Source organism: Typopeltis vanoorti, chromosome 12 (genome assembly GCF_054136105.1).
Source record: "Typopeltis vanoorti isolate ZY-2024b chromosome 12, IOZ_Tvanoo_1.0, whole genome shotgun sequence".
NCBI lineage: Eukaryota > Metazoa > Arthropoda > Arachnida > Uropygi > Thelyphonidae > Typopeltis > Typopeltis vanoorti.
In genome coordinates this window covers 65,985,262-66,011,401 of record NC_143560.1, presented here as the reverse complement: position 1 = coordinate 66,011,401, position 26,140 = coordinate 65,985,262, and the positions used below count along the sequence as shown (strand labels likewise).

The 26,140-nt window shown below is 34.0% G+C and overlaps 1 protein-coding gene across 1 annotated transcript in view; it reads left to right on the top strand.

The window, feature by feature from the left end:
- Nucleotides 1-18,288, top strand: part of LOC150100848 (flotillin-1-like) — a 198,986-nt gene extending 180,698 nt beyond the window's left edge. Inside the window, exons 11-12 of the mRNA XM_090401919.1 lie at nucleotides 1,771-1,935; nucleotides 18,176-18,288. Of these exons, the coding sequence (XP_090258045.1) occupies nucleotides 1,771-1,935; nucleotides 18,176-18,205 (195 nt within the window). The 3' untranslated portion in view covers nucleotides 18,206-18,288. The remainder of the gene's footprint in view (nucleotides 1-1,770; nucleotides 1,936-18,175) is intronic.
- Nucleotides 18,289-26,140: the final 7,852 nt, after the last annotated feature.

Sequence of the window (26,140 nt, the reverse complement as noted above, 5' to 3'; positions counted from 1 at the left end):
ATATGTGATTTTATACATGGCATAGTTTAATATTGGTGCTTTTGAAAGTTTAAGATTTCCATCTATTTTAGACAATACTTTAAACATAGTACAATCTAATACTTATTTCCTTCTTCAATTTCATTTTAATTTAGGATTCAATTTCTTCCTTTATATTTTAATTCCCTTCTTAAGCAAAGTTAACATCTGCATTTTTACATATTATGTCTGTTTTGCCAAGAATACAAGTGTGTTTTTGCTTGATATGGTTGTTCTTGTTAAATCTTGAATGGAGTAGTTCTATTCTTGATAGAACCATCATTCAAGATCTAACACTACATAGTGTCAGAACACAAAATACTAACAGTATTTTGTGTTCTGACATTTCAGTGTATATAAAGCCAGTATCGTCTTTTTGTTCCCAAAAGATCTGCTTTATTATTTTGTTACTGTAATGGTATTAATCTGTTTAGTTTGTATTGTGCACAGAACACATATTGTTATAGCGTATCTTAGTATAATAATAATATCTCTTCAGCATATTCAGTTAAGAACACCAATAGTATCATCCCAACAAATTTCATGTTTCCAGAAGTTTGGTGAAGTCTCACAGCATCATTGGCATTTTAAATTGCTGGCCTAGTTGGCTGAATGGTCAGCGTATCTGCTCTCCAGCCCAAAGGCTGCGGGTTCGAATCCCGCCGTGGACATGGATGTTTATGATTGTCTGTGAAAATACTAGTGTTGATGATGGGCAGTAGATGGCATTGGTGTATATGATGATGGTAGTTGTGGTTCGTTGTAGTTGGTGGATTGAGTGGTGGAGACAGAGAGTTGTAGAGTAGGTCTTCAGACTCCCTGGAGGTGTTACATAATAATAATAAATGAAATTCACTGTAGCAGAGCTGCTATCACAAACCATTTTTTTATAGGATTGACATAGGAAAGACTTTTTATCTAGTAGAATAAGGGAAAGGAGCAAGGACAAGAGGCTATCCTTGCAAATTGCAAAAGAAGGTTGCTAATAGGAGAGTAAGAAGTGGATTTTTTTTGCATGGATGATGGTTGGACCATGGAATTCATTACCTGATAGAGCGGCACATGTGCAGACGACAAATGTGTTTAAGAAATGATATGATAGACTTTGTTGTCTAAGATGGCATGATGAGTCTTATGGCTCCATGGAGGACCATAAGAATATAATAATTTCTTTGGCCTATACATGTTAGAAAATAAACTTTGACAAGGCTATTTAAATGTCACTAAACACTGAATAGAAGGTTTCTTCCTCTTCCCCATATCACCATCACTACTACACACAAAAAGAAATTTCTGTGAAGCTACTTAGATAACCCTAAACATGATCAAACACAGATGAAAAGAGCTTCTTCTTCCTTTTTTTTTTTTTTTTATCCCCCTCATACTGCCACTACATCATACTATAAAAACCTTTGCAACAGTACTTTGCTGGTTGTCTCATTTCTGCTGCCCACCCTGCATTTCATCTGAAAGGAAGTTAACTAATTGCTTACAGAAATGATATAAGATTTTCTTTCCTAGAAACTCAGTTTTTTTGTTTTTTTTTACTCCCATGAAACACACAGAATTAGTTATTAAAAAAATAATAGCAGCAAATATGCTGGCCTCATACTGACAGTTACTTTGACACGTCACCTGTGTTAGAAAAGGAAATTAATGAGTAATATTATGATGATGGTGTATAAAGAGACATTGACCAGAATTTTTTTTGTTTAACATATGATATTTGAAAATAATTTAATTTAATTACAGATAGCAGCTGAGGTGGGTGCCCCTTTATCCCAATGTAGGAAAGTTGTAATGGTTTCAAGTGGAAAGGGAGAAATAGGAGCTAGTAGGCTGACTGGAGAGGTATTGGATATCATTACAAAAGTTCCACAGGTTGTTACTCAGTTGACTGGAGTCAGTATTTCTAATGTAAGAACTGAAAACTGATTTTCTGGTTATATTTTATTTTTAATATTTTCTGACATTCTGTAATTGCTTTTCTTTTCTTCCTGTCAACCTCCTTTCCCATTAAAAAAAAAAAAAAAAAGTCTGTATTAGAAAGACTTCTAAGACTTATGATAAGCTATCATTGTCTTTAAGTAGCAATATCATTTTTCTTATGCGTTACTTTCTTTTTATATAATGTGTTCAGTATGGTAGCACAAAATGGTATGTCTATCAATCTGTTCTCCGAGTGTGCATGTGTATATAATTGTCTTTTAATCCAAATGTAGCACTTCATTCTTCCTTCCCTTCTCATCCGTTCCTTAGGATGGGTAACACGTCATTCTAATCAAGTATAATATAATAAGGCAGCACACACTGATTATGAATAATATATTGACTAGGATATGAAAGATGTTTGGAATGTGTAGATGTATGGGATAAATTGAAGAAAAAGAGGAAATTGTTTTCTACAGTCCATCTGTATTTGAACATAGTTATAAAACTAGAAATGAACTTTGATGAGAGAGAATGTGCCAGGGCAGAGAAACCAGAATTTTGAACATAGGAACAGAGAGCTTGTCTTCAAAGAAATGTGGTTGGTTACCAGGGCCGGTCCGAGAGTATCTGATGCCCCTAGGCAAAGAAAATTTAGGCACCCCTATACATTGTCTCTCTATATATAGTCTTTTATATATATATATATATATATATATATATATATATATATAGTCTTAGTACCCCTAGGCGATTGCCTAGGTTCGCCTAATGATAAAACCGGCCCTGTTGGTTACATAGTAGAAATGACAGTGGAGTTCTTATATTTGAATGACCCAAGTTTTAGGATAGAAAAAGTTGTGGCATTGATTGAAACAGTTTGTCCACAAATCTGCTATGAACATGCAGTTGTATAAGACAGAAAGAATAAAAGAGGAGCGATGGTATTTCTAATGATAGCAAGGGAGTGCCAGTTGAGGGAAGAGGCTGGAATATGGTTATAAACTTTAAAGTTACTTTTTAGGAGGTTAAGGTCAGAAAGACAAAATATGTATTTAGCAGGATGTTGCTGTAAGTTTGGAAATGTTGGGAAGGCAGCTATAGAACAGACAAATTAAGATTAACTGAGTTATTAGCAGATGTTCATTATTGGACATTTTAACTAAAAAGACATTATGTAATGTGTTGCATTCCTACAATGCATCTTTCCCTTCCCACATTCTTGACACACTTGTTAAAAGTTGTTGCATGAGAGTTAGCTACTCACTCTCTTGTGCAGTTGCCTTTTTATATCAAATTTTTGAACATAAACATAATTTATGCAGTTAATTACCCTTAATGCATTAAAATCCTGTTAAGGATGCAAGGATCTTATGTAAGGACTTTTCAGTTGAAGGTGAATTAGCCAGTCTCATTCAGAACTGGCAGAAAAGTTTCTCAGAAACTAGTTTTACCACTGCAGAACAAGCAAAGTGACCAGAGAAGTCTCATTGCCTTAGTTGCCTCATCTATAATTTTGCTTAAACTTAACCAAACCTCAATGCACTGTTACCTAAGTTAAAAATTAGTAATATTCATGTATATTTTCTTTCCAGTATAAAGTAGCTGTGAAATCCCTGAGTGCAATCATTGTCTGCTTCTGAAAATATCTTGTCTCTGTACTGCAGAGGGAGAAGTCTTCTTTTATGTCATTCTTAAAATATGGAGTACCATTGTTAGCAACCACTCCTATAGTGAGAACTAATATGATGAGTTAAGAGTTGCACATTTGTGGAAGCATTGGCCAAGAAGTTGCAAACCAGGTCACAAACAATTTAGGTCACGTTTCACAGTACTTAAAATTCTTCTGAATTATGCAAAAATTAAGAAAATAAGGAGTGGAAGAGATAGGCCTATGTAGCTCAGTGGAAGTAGCACTTGCCTCTGCACTAGGTCGCTCAAAGTTAGACTTAAGTTCGAGTCTAGTCGCTGACTGGAGGAACTTATCTTTGACTGGTTCCCAAGTCAGTCGAATTCTGGCATGGGCAAGCAGGTTTTTTTCTCTCCCAGAAACTCAGGTTTTTCATCCCATAAACTCAAGAAAGTCAACTGTAGAACCCACATTATTTCAGACAACAACATATCCTATTAGGGTAGGTACCAAAGATTGCAGCACTTGTTTGCCAGTCTCTTCATCAGTGGCTGCATACAATTAGTGATTAGTCATGAGCCAGCTATGTCTGATTGACTACCACTGGAGATTGAACTACCCACTCAGTTTCCAAAATCTGGATAGGGTTAAAAGGCCTTGCCTATTCCCTGTAAGGGAATAAAAGGCATTAGCTGATTTATTTTATTTATGGAGTGGAAAAGGACTTGGAAACATGACAGTGAATGGACAAATGAATGTGTAGAAGATAGTATTAATATCTAAGAAAACTAATTTTAAAGGTTGCTATAGAGATTACTTTTCTTAGAATAGCGCTCTGATTTGTCCTCATTCATTTACTCTCATGTGTTTTCAGTCTCATTGTCTCCTTATTGCATTCTATAATTTACAACAGTAGTAAATATTGCTAAATTTGACCCCACAGTCAATTTTGGCTCAGTTTCATCTAGCTCGTAACTAAAAAATAATCACATTGTCATGTAATTAATATGTATAAAAGTAGTAAATTCTTTGTTTCTCAGGAATCATTATTTGACATAATATATGGAATGTCATGAGTTGAAGTTAATGATAATGCCCAAGAAGGTGATGGTAGATGAGCTATCCATTACCTCCGTGGGAGATAGTAAGGCACGTGCATATTCTACTGAGGAAATGTGACATGCAGAACTATAGCATACGAGATCATCTTGGGTATACTGTGTTGTAAAGAATTAGGTATATTTGGAAGAAGGATTGATACTATTTTGGAAGTAGTTTGAGATAATTTGAAAATAACAGGTTGGACTAGATTTCTAGACCTGTGAGGATAAACTGTGTATGTGTGAAGTGGATGAATCATGAAATTTGAGTCGGTCTTTACCTGCCATTGCCAGCTTTCCAAAACTACAGATAAGGCAAAATGATGATTTGTGATTTAGCAACATGAACGAGAAACCCAGAAGTTGTCTAAAAAGTCAACAAAATTCTGGAATTCTCTTTCATGCTGCTAAATCATGAATCATTAATGTGCCTTATCTGTAGTTTTGGGCAGCAGTTTCTTCATCCAGTATGTGTGTGTGTGTGTGTGCACGTGCGCGCGCGCGCACACACACACACACACACACACAAACAAACAGGAGGAAAAGATTGCAGACTGGCATTCTTCAATGTGCTGATAAAAAATAAATAAATAAATAAAAAAAGTCACTTCTTATTTAGAACCTAACTCATGCAGACATGCTTTCATGCATCATTATCACTTGACCATTCATCATGAAAGTAATCTTGAAGTTAAACTTTACATATTATAGTTACAAAGTCTAAAATTTGTGATGTTTGTGATTTTTAAGTTTCTGATTTCCAGATATTTCCTGAACTTGGAGAGTGGAGAATAACTAATATAATATCAATAAGTGCAAGGTGTTGCATTTTGGAGTGCAGAAATATAAGGCTGTGTACTGTATCGCTGGTGCCTTACTGTAGGAAGTGGATGAGAATAGAGAGTTGGGAGTGATGATTGACAGTAGACTGAAGTTTAGAGGCATATTGCTAGTGTTGCAAAGGCTGCACATTGTAGTGCTGCTATGATAAGAAGTACTCAAACATGTAGGGATAAGGAAGTGGTTGTGCCTGTATAAAGCATTGATCAGACCACACTTAGACTATTGTGCTCAAATCTGGTCACCCAGCTTTCAATGTGATGTGGAGACATTGGAGAAGGTCCAGAGGCCAGTGAGACAATGTCAGGACTTTGGAATGCTGGCTGTGGAGAGAGGTTGAAGAGATGTGGAGTACAGAGTTTGGTGAATAGGAGAAAAAGAGGTGATATGGTAAAGATATTTAAGTTATTGAGAGGAATTTATCAGATTAATCCAGAGGGGATTATATAAAGAGTAGAATGGGAAGAACCAGAGGTCATCCCTGGAAGTTATGTAAAAGTGTGGTGAAGAAGGGTATGAAGAATAGATTTTTTACATGGAGAATTATCAGTGAATGGAATGCATTACCAGAATGTGTTATTAATGCAAAGAGTGTTAAGGATTTGAAGATTCTATATAATAAATATGTTGTCAGTTGAACGAACTTCCCACGATGAGTCTGCCGACTTGAAGGGTGTAATAATAATAATAACATTTTTCATGATACTCAGATAAGCTCATAACATTAAAAAAATGGATTGTGAATAACATAAAAGATAAAATTAATTATATTATTAAAGTTAAGCCAGTTTGCCTCAAGTCAGTAAATGTCACTGTTTCAGATGTTTTAAGTGCTTCAACAGCTATTCCCATAGTTGTTGAAACGGTGAGAAATTTCTCTTTTATATATGAGAACGTTCCCTTAGGAAAAAGTTGATATAATTTCCTCACTATTTCTGTCATTGGAATGGCAAATGTTACTAACAAAAGTCAGAAAGGCAAACATTCACAGGATAAAGCATGGGCTCAGATAACTGGAGAAATGAGTCAGTGTTACAACAGAGAAGAGAAAATTGAAGTGTAAGTGAAGAGAAAACAGTGCATAAAGGAGCTGAAGGAGATTTTGTATGGGATTTGTTTGATGTGATCATGATGAAACTGAATTTCCCAAATTCCGGAGAATAAGGATGTTAGAAGGCCATTTGGATGCAAAGAGGGAATGCATAGAATTGATTGTTTTGGCACAGATAAATGATTTGAAAGGTGACATGTATAGTATGAGAATTACTGGAAGAAACAAAAAAGCAAGTAAAGAGAGAGAATAAAGATTGAGTCTACTGCTACGGTGTGATAGAGAAGGGCAATGAGTGCAAATATGACTTTGTTATTTATGCAGGAGGAAAGATGTGCATGCAGTCTATGTAGTGTGTAGAGTGAAATTGATGGGACGTATGTAACTGATGGATCACATTGAATGTATTTGGTGTTAAGTGTCTGGAGAAAGTGTTGAGTGAAAATTTGGAAGTGCAGTCAGGCAACCTGAATTTTTTGGGGAGGAGGACTGGATGCTGGTGGACATGTGTGTATATGCCCTCAAGGCATTTAAGTATGAGAATGATTCATAAATACAGAATGTAGGTTCTCAGTGAATAATCAATATAAAGTGTAAAGATGATTGCAGAAGCTTCTAGGTTAAAGGGAGGGAATTTTGACATTGGTTATTTCAACTTGGCCAAAAGTTACAAGTATTAATGAAACTTGGTTGATAATAGTCTAGGGATAGAATGTAATGAGTATAGTATATTCAGGGAGTTGAGGCTATCTGATGTGAGATGGAGGCCGGTAGGACAAAGTACACAGTTGGTTTCAGCTATAGGCTTTGGATTGAGAGTGGGGAAATGCAAAAGGTGATATGAATGACATGCATCAGCAAAATTAGCATAACGAGTGCAGTTCAAGTAATTATTACATGGGCAGACTGTAAGAAGAAATATTCACATAGACAGAAGAAAATATATATAGAATTTATATAGCTGTTAAAAGATAATTACTTGAAACAGCTCTTAATAGAAATGACTTGGGTATCTGGTGATAGTATCAAAGGATTTGTCCATAACCAAGGCAGCCACATTGCCTCTACTTTGATAGGGGAGAGGGATCGTGTAGTGTTGTTCTGCGAGGTTGCAGAAGGGTAATGAGGATAAATCAGATGGGGAGGTTAAATGGACAGGTAGTATTCTTAAAAGTAAATGATGGGAGAAATATAGGAGCACAAAGGTGATCAGTAAGCTCACAAGTTGGTAAGCACAGGCAGATGAAGATAACCAATAGCAACTGATGTATGCCAAGAATCTGGAAACTCTTCCTCTGCAAGTATTCCATTGTATATATAAGTATATTAATTCTTTCTTTTAGGGTTACACGGTGATCAGCATTCATATTTATAAATTTAGGGACACAAAAACACACGTATTGAACAGATTATTGTATTAATTACTAATAAAATAAAACTTGACGTTTCGACCCCTGTGTCGAGGTCATCATCGGAAAGATACAAGTGTATAATGAACCAAACTACATGCTCTAGCTCTGTATACCGGTAAACTAAATCTATGTAGTTAATTAATCTTTTTCCCTAGCCTGACCTCTATTTTTTTTATCACTAGAGGTCAGGCTAGGGAAAAGGATTAATTAACTACGTAGATTTAGTTTACCGGTATACAGAGCTAGAGCATGTAGCTTTGTTCCTTATACACTTGTATCCTTCCGATGATGACCTCAATACAGGGGTCGAAATGTCGAGTTTTATTTTATTAGTAATTAATAAAATAATCCGTTCAACATGTGTGTTTTTGTGTCCCTAAATTTATAAATATGAATAAGTATATTAAGAGAAGGAGATCCATAGAAGCTGATGGAAAATGTTTTTCATCTCATTATAGATATCATCAGGACCTACTGCACTGAGTTGAGGGAGGGAGAGAGTGTGTAACAGTGCTCATTTTCTTTCTCCTTGAAGAATGGCTGATTTATGGCTCAAGCCATTGGTAGAAAAATTTAACCACCATTTCTCTTGTTGCTCTCTCAATATTAAAAATTCAGAATATGAAGCTGTTGCTGAGATTCTGGCAAAAATCCCTCTCAAAGTGTCTGCAATAGCTTTGGGATTTTAACAGCACATCCATTATGGTCTAAGGGAGACAAAGTGTGTGTTCTGTTTGTACCTTTCATTTTCTGGATTTTATTCCCATACAATATTTACACTGGTAATTTGATTAATTGAAGTATGCTTTGGCCTGAGCATGCTTAAAAGCTATTAAGTTTGATATGACTGGGTCTCTACAAAATATATCCCATTCTCTGTGTTGATCTTTTTTGGCCTTCCTGGCACTCTGGATTCCACCAAGGTTTTGAATAGAGGCATCTGTGGAAATCAAGTTATTTTTGGAATTGAGGCTGTTGCTGTCTGTTAGATACTCTACTGCTTCATTGAGAGATGTACGACTTCTCCTACATGGAATTCATGTAGGAGAACATAGATTGTGTAAAGACATTGTGCAAATAACAGGAGACTGATTACTTTTGTAGATGTCTTCAAAATCATACATGAGCAGTGGAAAAATGGAAGGGAGCAAGTTGTTAGATCAATTGCAGAATATGAGCAGATAAGTCTAAGAAAGTGAGTATTATTCAAAAGGAAGAAGCCATTATTGTCAAGGATTCGTTCAATACAACCTCTTCCATTTATGTTGGTGCTACCCCACAATGTTGTGCCCATTAAAGTTATCCATAAATATGGCTCAGGCAGTTGCAAGATAAAGTTATCAAGATTGATTTCTCTTTACTCAGCACCTGATTGTAAATAAATGTAACATGCTGTAATAAGAAATTCCACAGATAGGCAAATCACAACTGCTTCCAGAGCAGTATTAAGCTGTACATGATGGAAAGGAATGACTGTCCACTAGGATAGCTACTTCTCCATGAGCAGGACCACATCCAATTTTATCCTTGCATGCAGTAGTGAAATTCCTTAAGATAGGGTCCTCATTGGGTCTTAAATATGTTTCCTACAGACAAACAGAAAGGTTTGTGTTTCTGTAGTAAAATCACCACTATTCTGGTGAATCCCATGACAATTCCATTGTAAAAATTTTCCTGTTGTTATGGCTTTATAGACTTGTTTGCTTTTCTGGAGGTTGAGGTTCACCTTTGTCAGGTTTATATTTATCAGTTGATTTTGGGAAGTATGGGCAGACAGTGTCCACCTCTTCCTCTGGTAAAATATTTAATACATCATGTGTCAGTAGGTAAGTTTAATTCACTTTCAATGGATACCAAAGTACCCATTTTATCTGTGGGTGTGTCTGGTGTTCTATCTTTAAGTAACATCCTTGTTATAATTTTGGAACAATAATTTTTGGAGTCATTTCTGGGGTGAAACTGTAGGTCATGTGATTGCACTCAGCAGAGAAGCACTCACAACGATAAAGTTCAGATATGCTGAAATTATCAGATGGTGGAATAGACATGTTTGAGATGCTGACATTTTCTTAGCTGCCACCTTTTCAGCATAAGAGGATCTCAGAATAGGTCTAGTGGTGGCTAACTTCCTTTTTGCATCCTGACGTGATATATTTTGTTGTTTTAATTGTTTGTATTTTCATCTTTTTACTTGTTACATGCATGGCAGTAAACTGGATGAACTCCCTGACAGTTTACACATTTAAATTACAGAGTAAGATTTGTTATCATGCTCTTTATTTCCACATCCGACACAGGCAGTTGGGTATGCCCATATTTCTGACATTTAAAGCATCTTAGTGGATTAGGGATGTACAGTCTAACAAGACTATTGAGATACCCTGCTTTTACAACTGTTGAAGGCTAAGGTATATCATATCAGAAATAAGGATGATGTTCCAGGTCACCATCCAAATGTATCAGGATGCACCTCACACCTGTCATTTCCTGATCTTTAAGCTCTGAACATATCTCTTCATCAGTACAATCAAGAAGATCCCATTCTGATATCACTCCATTGATGTTGCACTGAGCAGTTTCTCAGAGTGTTGCTGATATGGTGTTTCCACATGGATATCACCAGAATGTAGTTTCTTAACAGGTTTGGGAGATCCTGCCAGTCCTTCTAAACCCTTTTGAATAAAGAAGGATGGCATTTTCCCTATTGGCTTTTCACCTGTTGCATGGATGATTAGAAACACTGGTACATTTATAGTGGTATCACATATCTTTTGTTTCTTATTTCTGTTACCAAATGTTGTATCTATGTTATCATTACTTGGCTGGGACCTGAAACATCTGAGGATAAAGACTTCATGATCGAGGGGTTTTTGGTTCGGCACCAGAGTTCCCTACCCACCTTGGAGCCACACACATTGATGCTCACTGACCGGCAAGCAATGACTTTGCTCGGGAGTGGAACACCAAGGCTAATGTGGACGTTATACCAGCACCACAGCAAGTCTTGTGTCCCAACCCCGGAAGATGGGGGTGAGAGACTTATCATAGCACCTCTGACTCTTGCAGACAAGCCCATTAGTTGATTGATTCTGGCTGGACCATCTGTCTTGCTAAAGCAGAGACCAAAGTAGTTGCAGACTACCGGGATCCACAGATCACACCACATGACAAGCACTGCAGCAGTGCAATAGATCCCAGTGATGGTGGTCTGGAAGAAAGAATAATAAAAAAAGAGTCGTAGAGTGAAGAATACAAGAAGAAAAGCAAAAAGGGCCAGTACCATCACTGGGAGTTTTCCACCACAAACAGATGCCGCCACAGGCAGGAGTCTGTAAAAGGTAGATCCTGCCTTAGTAATTTACATTTTATAATAAAGTAACAACAAAATTGGATGAAGGAAACGATTATATTATCATTCTGCCGAACTTTGCAGAGGCATTTGAGAATTCTGCATTGAAAACTATTGTCTAAGTTGGAGCAAATGAGCATGTTAGGCCGATGGTATGAATAAGGGGGGGGGGGTTTGGCAGAAGGACATTAGGGATTGGTGTATAGGAGTGGAATCAAGGCATATGAGGGTGACTACAGAGTGGTGCCCCAGAGCTCCATATTAGGGCTGCTACTTTTTAATTTGTATATTTATGATATAAGGAAAGATATAAAAGGAGATTTATCAGGGGATTCAAGAAGAGCAAAAATAGACAAATTAAAAAAGGATACAATCAGGAAAAAGATAAGAGAGAATATAAGATATTTCAATATAAAAATGATAAGAATAGTAATAGAAAATTCATTATAAAAATTATGGAAGCAACTACCATGTTAAAGTAAAACTTCAGTTTAATATAAACCAAAATAATCATTGTTCTAACCTTCACATCTGGAGTATACGATTTATACAAAGAAACAAGCTACACTACAGTCTACATGGTATGCTAAAGTTAATATTGATTTGGTCAATCATTAAAACTACTGGCCTGACCTCTGGTGAAAAAAAAAAAAGGAAAAAACCTTACTACATCAATGCTAGTCCTCTTATTATCTATTTTTATTATTATATATTAAACTGAAGTTTTACTCTAACACGGTAGTTGTTTCCATAATTTTTATAATAAATTCTGATCACTGTGTAACCATGAAGAAAAGGAATAATAGAAAATAACAACAGTGTAAAGAAAACTTCTTGATAATGCAGGTAATCTTTACATGATAGGTGTAAAAGATGAAAATGGAATATGGATTACAAACAGGATATTTTGCTATAACCTCCAACAAACATGTTGGAGGTTATAGTGAAATTTTATCAAGAATTATATATACATGGGCTGTTCAATAAGTAATAAGACTAATTTTACTGTGGCGAAACCACTCATCACAATATTAATTTCTGTGGAATGAAGAAATGTTGCTGTCTGTATTAACAAAAGAGGTTGATAGATGGCATATACGGGCTGATGTGCCAGAGTGTCAGGTGACTAAACGCAAGCTTGTTTCGGCGCACCTACGAGGCAAGACTAGTCTTCGAAATGGAAGCGTCCTAGGAACAGTGTTATGCGATTAAATTTTGCGTGTGTTTGCAAAAATCAGCATCGGACACTTTTAACATGATACGTGAAGCTTTCCATGATGAAGCAATGTTGAGAGCAAGTGTTTTTCGTTGGCATAAAACTTTTAAGGAAGGAAGGCAAAATGTGGAAGACCTTCAACGTCCATCACAGAGACAATGATCAACACAGCTCATCGAGCATGTCAAAAGGAAGCATCCATTGCTGAAGAATGGCTTCTTATTGCACCACGATAATGCAAGGCCACATATTGCTGGTTGTGTAGTAGACGTTTTGCAAAAGAACAACACAGATACCCTACCACACCCTCCATACAGTCCTGATCTCGCACCGTGCGATTTCTGGCTGTTTCCTCGGCTCAAGAAACCACTAAAAGGCCGCCATTTCGAAAGCAACAAAACATGTGTAAAAGCTGTGGTGGCGGTTTTGAAAGACCTCCCAAAAAACGGACTTTCACATGTGTTTAAGAAGTGGATGCAACATTGGGACAAATGCATCGCGTCTCACGGCAATTACTTCGAAAAAGACCATGAAAATGATGACGATTAGAGGTAATCTGTTTTCTGTATAAATATAGTCTTATTACTTATTGAACAGCCTACGTAAATAACGGGAAAGTAATAAAGAACAACAAGAGAGAAAAGGAAACTGAAAACATATAATGAATATATGTTAAAATTGGAGGAGATCTCTTGCACATAAAACTTGCAGAATTGTAATCTGAGTGTTTAAGAATAGAAAAACTTCTAAAAGTTGGAATTACTGGAAAAAATCATCCTTCTATCTAAGCAAGGTGATAAAACTGACATAAGAAATTATAGATGTATAACCCTTCTACCAGTCCTTCATAAGCTGTTTACAAAAATTATAGATAGTAGAATAAACAATATTTTAAATTTTCATCACCCAAAAGAACAGGCAGGTTTTAGAACATCCTTCTCAACTTTAGATCATTTACCAGCCTTAAATCAAGTAATGGGGGGGAAAAAAAAGAATATAATATGCCAATTTCTTTGGCTTTCATAGATTTTGAAAAAACCTTCGACTCAATAGACTTGTGTAAAATGCTTGAAGCTTTAAAACATACAGGAATAGATTATATTAACATATTAACTCATATATATGAGGGAGGTTCATCAGTAATAAATTTAAATGGAAAAGAAATAGAAATAAGAAGAAGAGTCAGACAGGGAGACTATCTCATCAAAATTATATGCTATAGTCCTCTCGATTATGCTATAAGAAAATTAAACTAGGAGAAAAGACGAGAATACTTAAGGAGAATTGCTTAAATATTCTCCATATTCATGGAGAATACTTGAGCAATCTGTGATTCACTGATGATATTATTCGAATAGCAACATCATCACCAAAAGAACTAGAACACATGATTTCTTGAATTAAATGAAGTAAGTCTGGATATTGGCCTTCAAATAAATATGGATAAATCAAAATAATAATCAAAGTAAAAATAATGTATAGTGGAATTACTTCAGAACAAACACAAATTGAAATAAATCAAAGACAGATCTAAATAGTGAATGCACACACATATCTAGGACAAATCATTACCATAAAGTTGATAACAAATTTTCAGCTAGAATAACAGCAGTATGGAAAGTTTTTAACCATTACAGTATAGAGAGAGATTTAAAAGCAGTTTATGAAACTGCTTAAAAACATCAACATCTACAATGCGCCCAACAATGACCTATGGTAGTGAAACCTGAAGTCTAAATAAAAAACACCTAGAGAATCTGAAAACAACACAAAAAACATGGAAAGAGCCAATTTGGGAAAAGAACCAAATTGGAGAATCATGGAGAGGCATTTATTCAGCAGTGGACAGTTAGAAAGCTGTTGACGACAAGAAGAGATATTCAGTTGTTTGCTAACAATGCAAAACTGGAAAGGACAATAGTTAATAAAGGTGATGTAGATATCCTGCAGGATGATTTAAATAAAATGTCAGCATGGGCAAAGGACAGTTGATGGTACTGGATTGCTGAAAACTGATGAGTCTAGTTATCTTGGGGTATGATTGTGGACAGAGATTGGAAGTTCAGATGATATATTGCAAAAGTTGGGCAAGCAAACAAAAGCTCAAAGGATAACCTGGATTTGGAAGAACACGTTGACAAATAAAAATAGGGAGGTTATTTTCCATCTGTATAAAGGTAGTATTTGGCCACATCTTAACTATTGTTCAAAGATTTGGTCACCTGGGTATTTTGGAGATCAGGTGGTGGTGGTGCTGAGGAGGAGGATTCAGAATTGAGTGACCAAACTAGCAGTGTGGGCAAAGTCTGACAGATCTATGGAATGCTCCCTATAAGGATAGATTGAAGGCATGTGGTTTGCAGAGTTTAGTTTTCAGGCGGAGTAGAGGGGATATAATAGAAACTTATAAGTTACTAAAGAGATTCGATAGGAGTGACACAAAAGAAATTTTTCAATACATGATGAGTAGGGATAAAAAAAAAAAAAAAAAGAAATGGTCATCCCTGGAAGTTGTGTAAGAGTATGGTTGGTAAGGATTTGAAGAATAGATTTTGGTTGGAGAGTGGTGATGAGGAGAGAGGTTATGAGTATCTTGACAGTGAATGAGTTTGAGAGGTATGAAAGGTATTGTGTGAATAATGGATAGTGTGGTTCTTCTATGATGAGTCTTTTGACTCCATGGAGGTAGCTTATATAATAATAATAATTTATTTCAAGTAACTTCAGGCCTCCAGTAAGCAAGACTCTTGTCTCATGCTGTAGGATTAAATTCATCTTCCCTAAAGATGTTCACAATCATCCATGCCTACCACAGGATTTAGACCTGTTGCTTGGAGAGTAGATACACTGTTTACTCAGTCTGCCAAGCCTGACATCCTGGGGTAATTTTGATGGTTGGAAAAATATCTACCTGCAGGATGGGTTGAACTCGGATGGATTTGGCTTTAGATGTTTCAGTAAGTTCTTTGAGACAGCAGGTATGATGAGTCAGATAATCTAGAATTGCTTGGGTGGAGTCATGAATAAAGGTGAGTGATAATGATAATAATCAGAATTGTGTAAAATATTTTTAATCTAGAGTTCCATGTCTGCCAATATGTATAGTACATAATTATCAGTTTTATTAATAGATATTTTATAGAAACGTGTTTGACGTAGTGATACTTTTAAAATGCTTAACACATTGAAGCAAATTAGAATTTGTTAACAACTCCTATATAGTTCACTCATTCACTGCAGCATGAGCATCATTCAGGAATAGAGCAAAAGAACTAGTTACAACATTCAAATTCTTAGCAAAAGAATGTATCAAACAGGATGAGTCATAGTTTCACATGCCTCAATTGCAGCTGAGTGATTAGAAAGCAATGCTATTAAAGTTCCAGAGAACAAGGTCAGGTATAGTTGTGTAATTCAGAATGCAAGTAAAAAATAATAAAATACTAATAATATTAAAATAAATAAAATTATGAACAATTTATGGCAATTTCTTTTCAAAACTTGAAGACTTAATGAATCTGTTCGATTATGATTAGGATGATATAGGTTTCACATCTTTCAAAGAATAGATGATTGAATTTAAATCTACTGTAGCATAACATCTTCATCTGATCCCAGTGAACTCTATATATAGTGTGGATAGCATGAGAAGCAAGGCTTGGACACTCTGATTCTAGAAATCTTTGTCTTTGGAATTCTTCTGTTCTGATCTTAGCAGAAGGGCCAGTTTGCCAAAATACTACTGCTAAATGTTTTATTACAGGACAGATCAGCATATAGTATAATTTGCAGAAATCTTACTCAAACCAAATAAACAAATAATTATTAGACTAAACATATTCTTTATATTCTAACACTGTTGAAAAATTGTAAATTCATCATGTTCGTTCCCCACATATCTTTAGCCTTCCCAAGGTAAGGTACATAAATCTGGTTATCCACTATATCGAATAATTGACTGCCTTGGTTCTCTTAGTTCTTATTTAGCTAAACAACTTTCAAATCTTCTTTGAAACCTCACTGGCCAAACAACCTCTTACATTAGAAAATATTGACTTCAAGAAGAAAATTAAAGATATTAATTTGATGGACTCTGAAATTATAGTCTCTTTTGATGTGGTTTCTCTATTTACAGACATACCTGTTCGAGAATCTCTTCAATTTTTACATGATTATTTACATGATGACGTTATTGAATTATTTAAATTTATCATCAATGCTGGATATTTCACATGTCAGAACAAATTGGCTCCATGAATTGGCATAATTCATGGAGCCAACTTTTTAACACTATTCCTCTTCAAGCTTGTATCTGGCTATGTTTTTTTTTTTTGATGATATATTTGCAGTCTGGTCTGATTCTGAAACAGAATTACTTCCGTTTTTGGACAGAATAAATTCATTCTACAACCATATCAAATTCACTATTGAATTGAATCTAACAACAAGTCTTCCTTCCTTTGGATACCTTAGTAATCCATAACTATACAGGCAATATTGAATTTCTCATCTACAGGAAACCTTCTTTTACTGGCATGCATCCACCTAGCTTCACACATGACGGGTATTATCAAATGTCTCGTACACAGAGCACGTACAATTTAATCTTTGGACTTCCCCTCTGTCAGATGATTTAAATAAAATATGAATCACGTTTTCATATAATGGATATAACGTTATCAACATCTGACCTCCTTATATCATCATATAAGGAAAACCACCATCCAGAAAATAATTGATAATTATCATCCTTCAGCCTGACTACAATCTGATGTGAAGAGGATTTCCATACCCTACCTTAAAGGGACTTCTGAACAAATAACAAGGATTTTCTGCAAATACAACCTATATGCTACTTTCAAACCAGCATGAAAGTTATCTTCTTTCCTACCATCTACTATAAAGCCTCCACTCTCCTTACCTGGTGCCTATCAAGTATCCCTTTCATGTTGATTTTGCTATTTTGGGCAGACTGGCCCTTCTGCTAAGATGTGAATTGAAGAATACCAAGATTACACATGATTTCTAGAATCAGAGGGTTCAGGCATTGCTTCTTATGTCATCAATCTAGACATAGAGTTCATTTGGATTAGACAAAAAATGTTAGAAAAATGTATTTATTTTTTATTAATAATTTATTTTTGAATTACACAACTGGACGTTCCCTGGAACTTTAATAGTGTTTCCTGTTCACAGCTGTGACTGAGACACATGAAAGTATGGCTCATTCTTGTGTCAATATATTGGATGTTGTAACCAATTCTTTTGCTTTGTCTCTCTCTGAATCATGCTCTTGTTACAGTGAGTGAAATATATAGGAGTTGGTAATAAATTCAAAATTTCCCTTACTCTATTAAAGCATTTTTTAAAAGTATATCACTTTGGTTACCATGGTTCTTATTATTTCAGTCATTGTATTTAATGATCTCTTTGCCTCCCCATTTTTATTATTACCTCTTTTAAGTAAAACTTGGGGCAAAAAATTCTGTTAAACCTTGTTGAACAAAAGTTTTATATGCACTCTAATAATCAGTGTTTTATTATTGCTTTCATTATGTGCATTTTAAACTAAACTGTACTGTGTTTGAAATTTAATCTTCTTAAAAATCACTTTTTTCTTTTAATTATAGTCCCTGAAAGCTGCCCAAGCTTCAGTGTAGTCCTGAGCTTCAAGATATATTTGTTTTTTCATGTGTAATTCATTCTTTAGAGATGAAAGAGAGGGAGAATGTTTTGTTTTAATGAGGGTTTGTGGTATTGTAAAAATTTGCTAGCACATAAATGTTTGCTTCCTGCCTGCCTGTTAAAATATTAGCTTGTTGTGTATTGTAATTTACACAAAGTACCTCACTAAAGTGATGTTTTGGAAGTAGAGATGTTTAAAGTTTAAAACTTTTAATATCACAGTTTCTTGATAAAAGTGTATTTTTAGAGCTTATAAGAGATCAAAAGTTAAATGACATAGTAATCTCATTGTTATTTTATTATTTGTTATATTTTTTTAAATTTTATAATTATTTTATACCTCATTTATTTATACTTCATTATTTATATAGTTAAGTAGTGATAAATGCCACTAATAACATATATTTTTTTAAATATTTTATGTTAATACTGAAATGTGAGTTATAAAAGGGAGGAAAATATTTTTGAATGATCACCTAGTCAGAAATCTATATTTATCAGTTTGGAAGTTGTTTGTGTGGATGCATATGTAGGGAGGTGGTGCATACATGCACAATTGGTATAAAAAAATGATATATTTTATATATTAGTCTAGTCTGTTTTTGATTTACTGTTTCAAATGATCCACTTAAAGTATAATTTGCAGCAGTGATCAGGATATTAGTACTATTTAAATTTCATGTATGGCTTTATAATGTTTACTCAGAAAATTTTGTTGTTTATATCTGTTATATCCTATTTCCCCACGTGAACTGACTTTTTCTTACAGCCTATACTAGTGACATAATTATTATTCCTTGCTGCATGGTACTTTTGTGTCATCCAAGTATTTATTGTTGTTTATATCTGTTATATCTTATTTCCCCACGTGAATTGACTTTTTCTTGCAGCCTGTACTTATGACATAATTATTATTACTAGCTATTATAATAACGGAATTAACTCACGTAAATTATTCTTTATTCATACAAATAAAGAATAATTTACATGAGTTAATTCTGTTATTATAATAGTTGGTAATATGTCTACTCACGGTATTTCCTTACCGAAACTTATAATTATTATTCCTTACTGTATATGGCACTTTTGTGTCATCCAAGTATTTATTGTGGGAGTCCACTGCACAATTTACCCAACTCATCCCATCCATTAAATATGTTTTTGTCTGTTAATGATGTTTCTTCTGACCTGTTTTTCATTGAGAAGGATATAGATCTCTGTTAGCAAAATGGACATTGCCTTGCTTTATTTGGCAGATTTCTTGGTTATTCTGAATTTTTGTTATTAATTGATAGCATATTAATAAATAATAATACAAGAAAGTTAATTTTAAAAAAATTAAGTCCTGTTTCTTAGGAATATCAGACCTCCCATGGACCTATTCCATAGAAAACTTGTGTTCCCTTTGACACTGCATTGTTTACTATATTTTTGACATATCTTTTTATATTTATGAAGTTGAGCAGTACTAAACCTCAACTTTTAATTACTATCTTAAGAATTTGCTCTTGTATAAGAAAGTAAGTTCCAGTACTGGTAAACTGGTAAAGGAGGGGAAAAATATATGCTAAAATACCTGTGTATATATATATATATATATATATATATATATTTTTTTTTTTTTTATTATTATTTTCCCACATAGTTGCCATTGACTTCCAGACATTTTTGGTATTTTGTGGCACCAGCTTCATACCTGCATCAAAAAAGCCTGTCACCAGTAGTTGAACTCACTGGTGAAAAACTAGATAATTCTTGGTCCTAGTTCAACTAGGACCAAGAATTATCCAATGGGTGCAAGGTCTATGCTGTAGGATGGGGAGGTCAAAAATATCTCATCCATATTGCTAAATTTTTCTGGACAATTTGAGCTGCAGTGTGAAATCACATATTGTCATGAAAAAGCATGACTCCTGACAACAGCATTCCTTGTCTTTTGTTCTGAATTGCTTGTGTGAGTTTCTTCAGTGTTTCACAGTATGCATCAGCATTAATCATGATCCCTCAATGAAAAAAAATTAGTGAGCAAAATCCCTTTTCAGTCCCAGAACACACTGGCCATAATTTTTTTTTTTTTTTTGACTGACAGTGCATGTTTTAAATTTTTTGGCTTTCAGGGATGATGAATATACTGCATTGCATTGAAATTCAAAAGAATGTTCTGTAATAGTAAAATGAGATTCACATCAATTTTCATGTTTGCTTTTTCCACCAAGGTCTTCTAATCTTTAAAGGTACCTGTGGCATGATCAAAAAATAAACAAAGAAAATTACATGATAACCATATTAATAAACTTTAATGAAAGTACAGATATGTTTCACCAAATTGTCTGTCACTACACTTGGCTGACTACTGTGCTCTTGATCGTGAGCATTGTTATGCCCTTCTTTAAATAAACTGCACCATTGCCTAACCTTACTGTTGCTCATTTCTGCAGTACTGTTATTTTCTGCCAACAAAAACCTTATCACACCATGAACCTTGCAACTGGCAGGATTTGGTCAACTAATGAGTCACTCTATGCTACCACACATGCACGACCCTTCTTCCCGTCTTATTTGACAGTAAATTCTGAACAGACCTTACTTTCTGGATGCCTCATAATAACAAGATAATGATTTACATTACTCTACAAGAAATGTAACTTCTGCTATTTAATTAACAAAAGTGCATGAATAGATGAACAGATCATGCTGAGGATCTGTAACTGAATGAAATAATTAAATTTACGTACAATATTCATTTTGTCTGTGAACTATTTTAACAATGATGTTACAAATTTTGGAATAACTTCCTCATCATACTAGTCACATAAATTAAACTGGACCATAAAGAAAAATGTTCATATCATTTGAACTAATTAGAACCTGAACTTATAACCCCAAGTATGTAAAAAGTTTTTTTATTTGGTCAGAAATGAAATTAAACTTGCCAAGAAATTAGATTGTTCAATCCTTTATCCAAATGTAAGCAAACTTTGTTTATGTGTAGTATCTTTATGACTAGGCTATTTGTATATAGAGAGGCTGATGATTTCACATCCCATAATGCAAAGCACACTTCCTTTCAGTTATTTGGTCAAATAGCTGAAAGGAAGTGTGCTTTTCAATATGAATTATGAGAAGGATCACTACCCAGACCAGTTTCAATATTTATTGAGGTTTCATCTGTGAGAACCACACTCAGAAAAGATACCAAGGTTGAAAATATGACGTATGCATTAATTCAACTGTGGCATCTCTTCTGAATCTGGCTCCCACTGATGAGACCTTAGTAAAGGTTAAAACTGGTCTGGATAGTGACTCTTCCATTAATATATAGCAATATACACTTCTGAAAGGAGTGCGCTTTGCATTATGGGATGCTAAGGCAATTGATGTGAAGTCATCAGCCTCTATATACAAATAACCTGGTTGTGAAGATACTTCATTTGCAAACTTTGATTACAATTAGATAAAGGATTAAACAAGAATACAAATTTTTGTAAAATTTTTCCACTAGGTTTGATAATATGTTACACATAAAAGAAATTATATTCTTCTTTGTATCCATATTTTACTTAAATGCATGAAAACAAAAATATCTTCAGGACTAGTATTTGCATAATATAATACTTGACTCACACAAGTTAGCTTAGGATCTATCCATTGATGGAAAGCCAAACCTGCGAAGATACTGGAGATGACTTGGTAGCAGAAGTCGCATTTCTCATATACAAATGGCAAAAAAAAAAAAAATACCGTTTTTTTTTAAATCTGCATATGAGAAATATGACTTCTGCTATCAGATTAGCTGCAATTTCTCCACAGGTCTCTTGAGAATTCAGTAATGGTTGAAGCTCATCTGGAAAGTGGATCTTTCCATAATGTAGGACAATATACTTAAGATGTGCTCTACATTTTGAGATAATCATGGTGATACTTCACATGCAAATAAACCTAAAGGGCAAAATATGGATGAAGTCAAGAATTTAATTTTTTTGTCAAGTATAGTGCATACTAATATTAGTTAGCGACATAAAATCAGTAAAAAATAAAAAATTAACAGATGTAGAATTGTCACTTTAGTGTAATGTTTTAAATAATGGCTTCACACATGTGAGAGAGAAAACTAAACAGAATTTACTTCTTGTATATATTTCACTCAATATGTCATAAGCTTCATTCAAGGAGAAAGCAGAAGAACTGGTAACAATATTTATATTCTGAATGTAAGAATGAGTCATGCTGCATGCAAGTAATATCACATCATGATCATAGCTGTACAGTAGTAGAAACCACTATTAGAGTTCAGAAAAGTGGGTATAGATGTATAATTAATTTTTTTAATTATAAACAGTTAACAGCAATCACTTCCCATACCTTAGAAATAGGCATGCAGTCTATTTGGTGATTAAGATTAGGACAGTGGCATAGGGCTTTACACAATTCAAAAAATAGATGATCAAATTTGAACATACTGTAGTGTAGCATCTTGTTATGGTTCCATTGAACTCTGTCTCCAAAAATTTTATATAATCTTGATGTTCTTAGATTCTGATTGTTGCAGTATGACCTGTCTGTCCAAAGTAGCAAAGATGATAAAACAGGATATTTGATAAACACCAGGTAAGGACGGGTGATAATGTACCATTAATAGGTGGTAAGAAAGATGACAACTTCTGGGCAGATTTGAAGGTAGTATATATACAAATTATATCTGAGAAGGGTCCTTGCTATTTGTTCAGATGTTCTTTAAGGTGGGATAGATATGCAGACCCTTTTAACATCAGATTGCAATCTGGGAGAAGGATGATAATTATCAAATATTTTCTGTATCAGTCACATTGTATCCATTAAGCAATAGAGTAAGTTTTATTTTATTAACTTCTTCTAATAGAAGAGACTCAGAAGAATAAATTATGCATGCTCAGTGAGTGCACAAGGCTTTGGATAATATATATTTTTGTGAAGGATTATGATGTGAAAATGCATGGATATATCTGCCTGTAAAGGATCGTTTCCTATAAATAGAATTTAGATTCATGTTCAATAGTGAACTTGATGTGAGTATATAAGGAGTTTATTTTATCCAGAAACTGAAGTAGTTCTGCTTCAGTGAAACTATAGTGCAAAGATATCACCCACAAAACATAGCCAAATGCAAGGTCAAAGAGTGGTGTTAGAAATCCAGTCCTTTAAATGCTCCATAAAATAATCATCCAAAGCAGGTGATATAGGACTTCTCATCACAGTGGCCTCAATCTGCTGATCTGTTCTTGTCATTTTTGCTACTTTAGAAAGACTGGCTGTTCTGCTAGTGTTTAGAATTGAAGAACATCAAAATTATATAAGAATTCTGGATTCTGAAGGTTCAGGCCTTGTTTCTCATGTCATCATCACTAGACATAGAGTTCACTGGAACCATACTAAGATACTATACTACAGTAGATTCCAATTTGATCATCTATTTTTTGAATCATGTGAAGCCCCATACCACTGCCCTAATCTTAATTGGACAGACTGTATGCTTTTCTCTAAATTTTGAGAAGTAATTGCTGCTAATTGTTTATAAAATTTTTACATCAATTAATTATACACTTACATCCACTTTTTTGAACTCTAATAGTGTTTCTGCCTGCTGTATGTACAGCTAGAACCGAAACATGTCACATTATACACATGCTGTATGACTTGTTCTTGTATTCAGAATTTAAATGTTGCTACCAGTTCTTCTGCCCTTCTCATTGAATGAAGCTCGTGACATATTGAGTGAAATATATAGGAGTAATAAATTATATTTAGTTTTCTTTTACATGTGTGAAACTGTTATTTAAAACATTGTACTATGTCTAATGTGCATGTCTCTATTAAACATCGTCATTTTAGTATCTAAAGCATCTTAGATCTAAACTTTTGAAAAGATAGATTTAGCTATCTGTTCAAAAAATGTGTGTATGCACCTTATATTACCCTATTCTTTGTTTCATTTTTCTATGATTTTTTCCATTTTCCCAATGATCAAGTTTTTTGCTAGGAATAAGATTGTTTGTAGAACTACTCAAACATAAACTGTGATATTTTTTCAAAAGAATTATCATTCATGCATAGTTTTATGTTGTGTTTTTATTATATGTTATGTTGTAGTTTTAGTATATAATGTTTTAAATCAACAAAATTTTTCACTGTTATCTAAGCAAATTGTATAAAAATAATAGTTATCATCAGATCTTGGAGTTGCAGTCTCATTGGGGAGATCCTCATAAAGTTAAATTATGCAGTGCCTTGTAGACTCTATGCTGCACTCCTCATACTCTGGAAATGCATTTGACTTCCACTACTCTTAAAGCAGAAAATCTCTGCTTCTTTGCCTGCCTCTCTCATCTACAATTCTATGAATTACCAGCCCTCATGCTTTCTCTGCTCCCTTCTTTCAGGATGTGAATAATAATAATAAACTCTCACCTATTGGTATATTTCTATCATATCACTCTTTTCTACCAGTCTCTTCAGATAGAATTTCCTCAGTCTGTCCTCATTTAATAAATACTTCCCTTGTTGGGAACTAATCAGTAAACAAATTGACATTCAATAATGCTGCCAAATGTGAAGTGCTTACATTTCCATTATACAAAAATTTTCAAAGCTTGATTATTTTTTCTGTAAGCAAGAAAGAAAGCATAATCACAACAGAATAAGTTAATGCTCTCTTATTTAAAAAAAAAAAATTAATTAATTAAAAAAAGTGAAAAATCTGTGTTGTAGATTATGAAGTGGTGTACACACACATTCAACAATGTATATATATATATATATATATATATATATATATATATATATATATATATATATATTGTTAATGTTAGTCCAAATTTGTTTATTAGTAGATGCTATTTGCTTAGATGATGGTGTTAAAAAATGTACAGAATGTTTAAAATATATTAAATAGCATAGCCTGCCATTACCCATTTAATCATTCAGCTAACCAAGATGTTATTCATTTTGTCAGATGAAAAAAATCACATAGTACAAGAAAAATGAATTATTTTTAATAAACAAGAATGTTTACTAAGAGAGGCTAAAGAACAAGTGTGAGGATTTCTTAAATCCTCACACATTTTGGAATTCTTAAAAAGAATTTATCTTTTCTTTTAGTATGGATAATAAGTTAAATGATTGTACATAAACTGTTTTCTAAGTCAACCTGTATCATATCATTAGAATATGCTGCTTAATGAGCACATAAAATGCTTATTTGTATTGTTTAGAAAACTTAAGTTATGGGAATTGTTCATCATTCTATTTAAGGAATATCAAAATATGTATACTTGTTTAGTATCTTATTTTCATTGGTATGTATCTCTCCAGTGTCTTCAGAAACTAGTGTATTTGAAGTTATTTAATTCTTACTCTGTATTAGAGGTTTAATGTGTACATATAAATGTAATGTTGAAATTAACAGGAAAATAAGATGTATGTATCAAGAAAATTTTTATTTATACATTACAAATCAGAAATCTTCGTGGTAATAATAAACCATGCTTAGAGTATTAAAATAAATATCAAGGTTTAAAATAAGTCCTGGTATATTATTATCACTTACTTCAGTGGTTTGCTTTCATGTTTTTTCAGTAGTATCTCCAAACTTGATGGGATGTTGCAGCCAGTCATGGGATGATTTTATAACAGCCAATTCTTCAGAAATTTATCTAATTTCAGGGCCCATTGATGGACATTGAAATTGGGTAAACCCCAGATATTCAACAAAGTAGTAACCTTTCTTCCCCATTCTGTTTAAGTGACCATACCACCTTAGATTAGCCTTGCTCACACATTTTCAAATGCAAGCATTATCAAGTTCCTGATATCTCATGTTTAATATATTGCCATTGATGACATCTGTTCACTTCCTTAATCTTCCTCAAAACTCT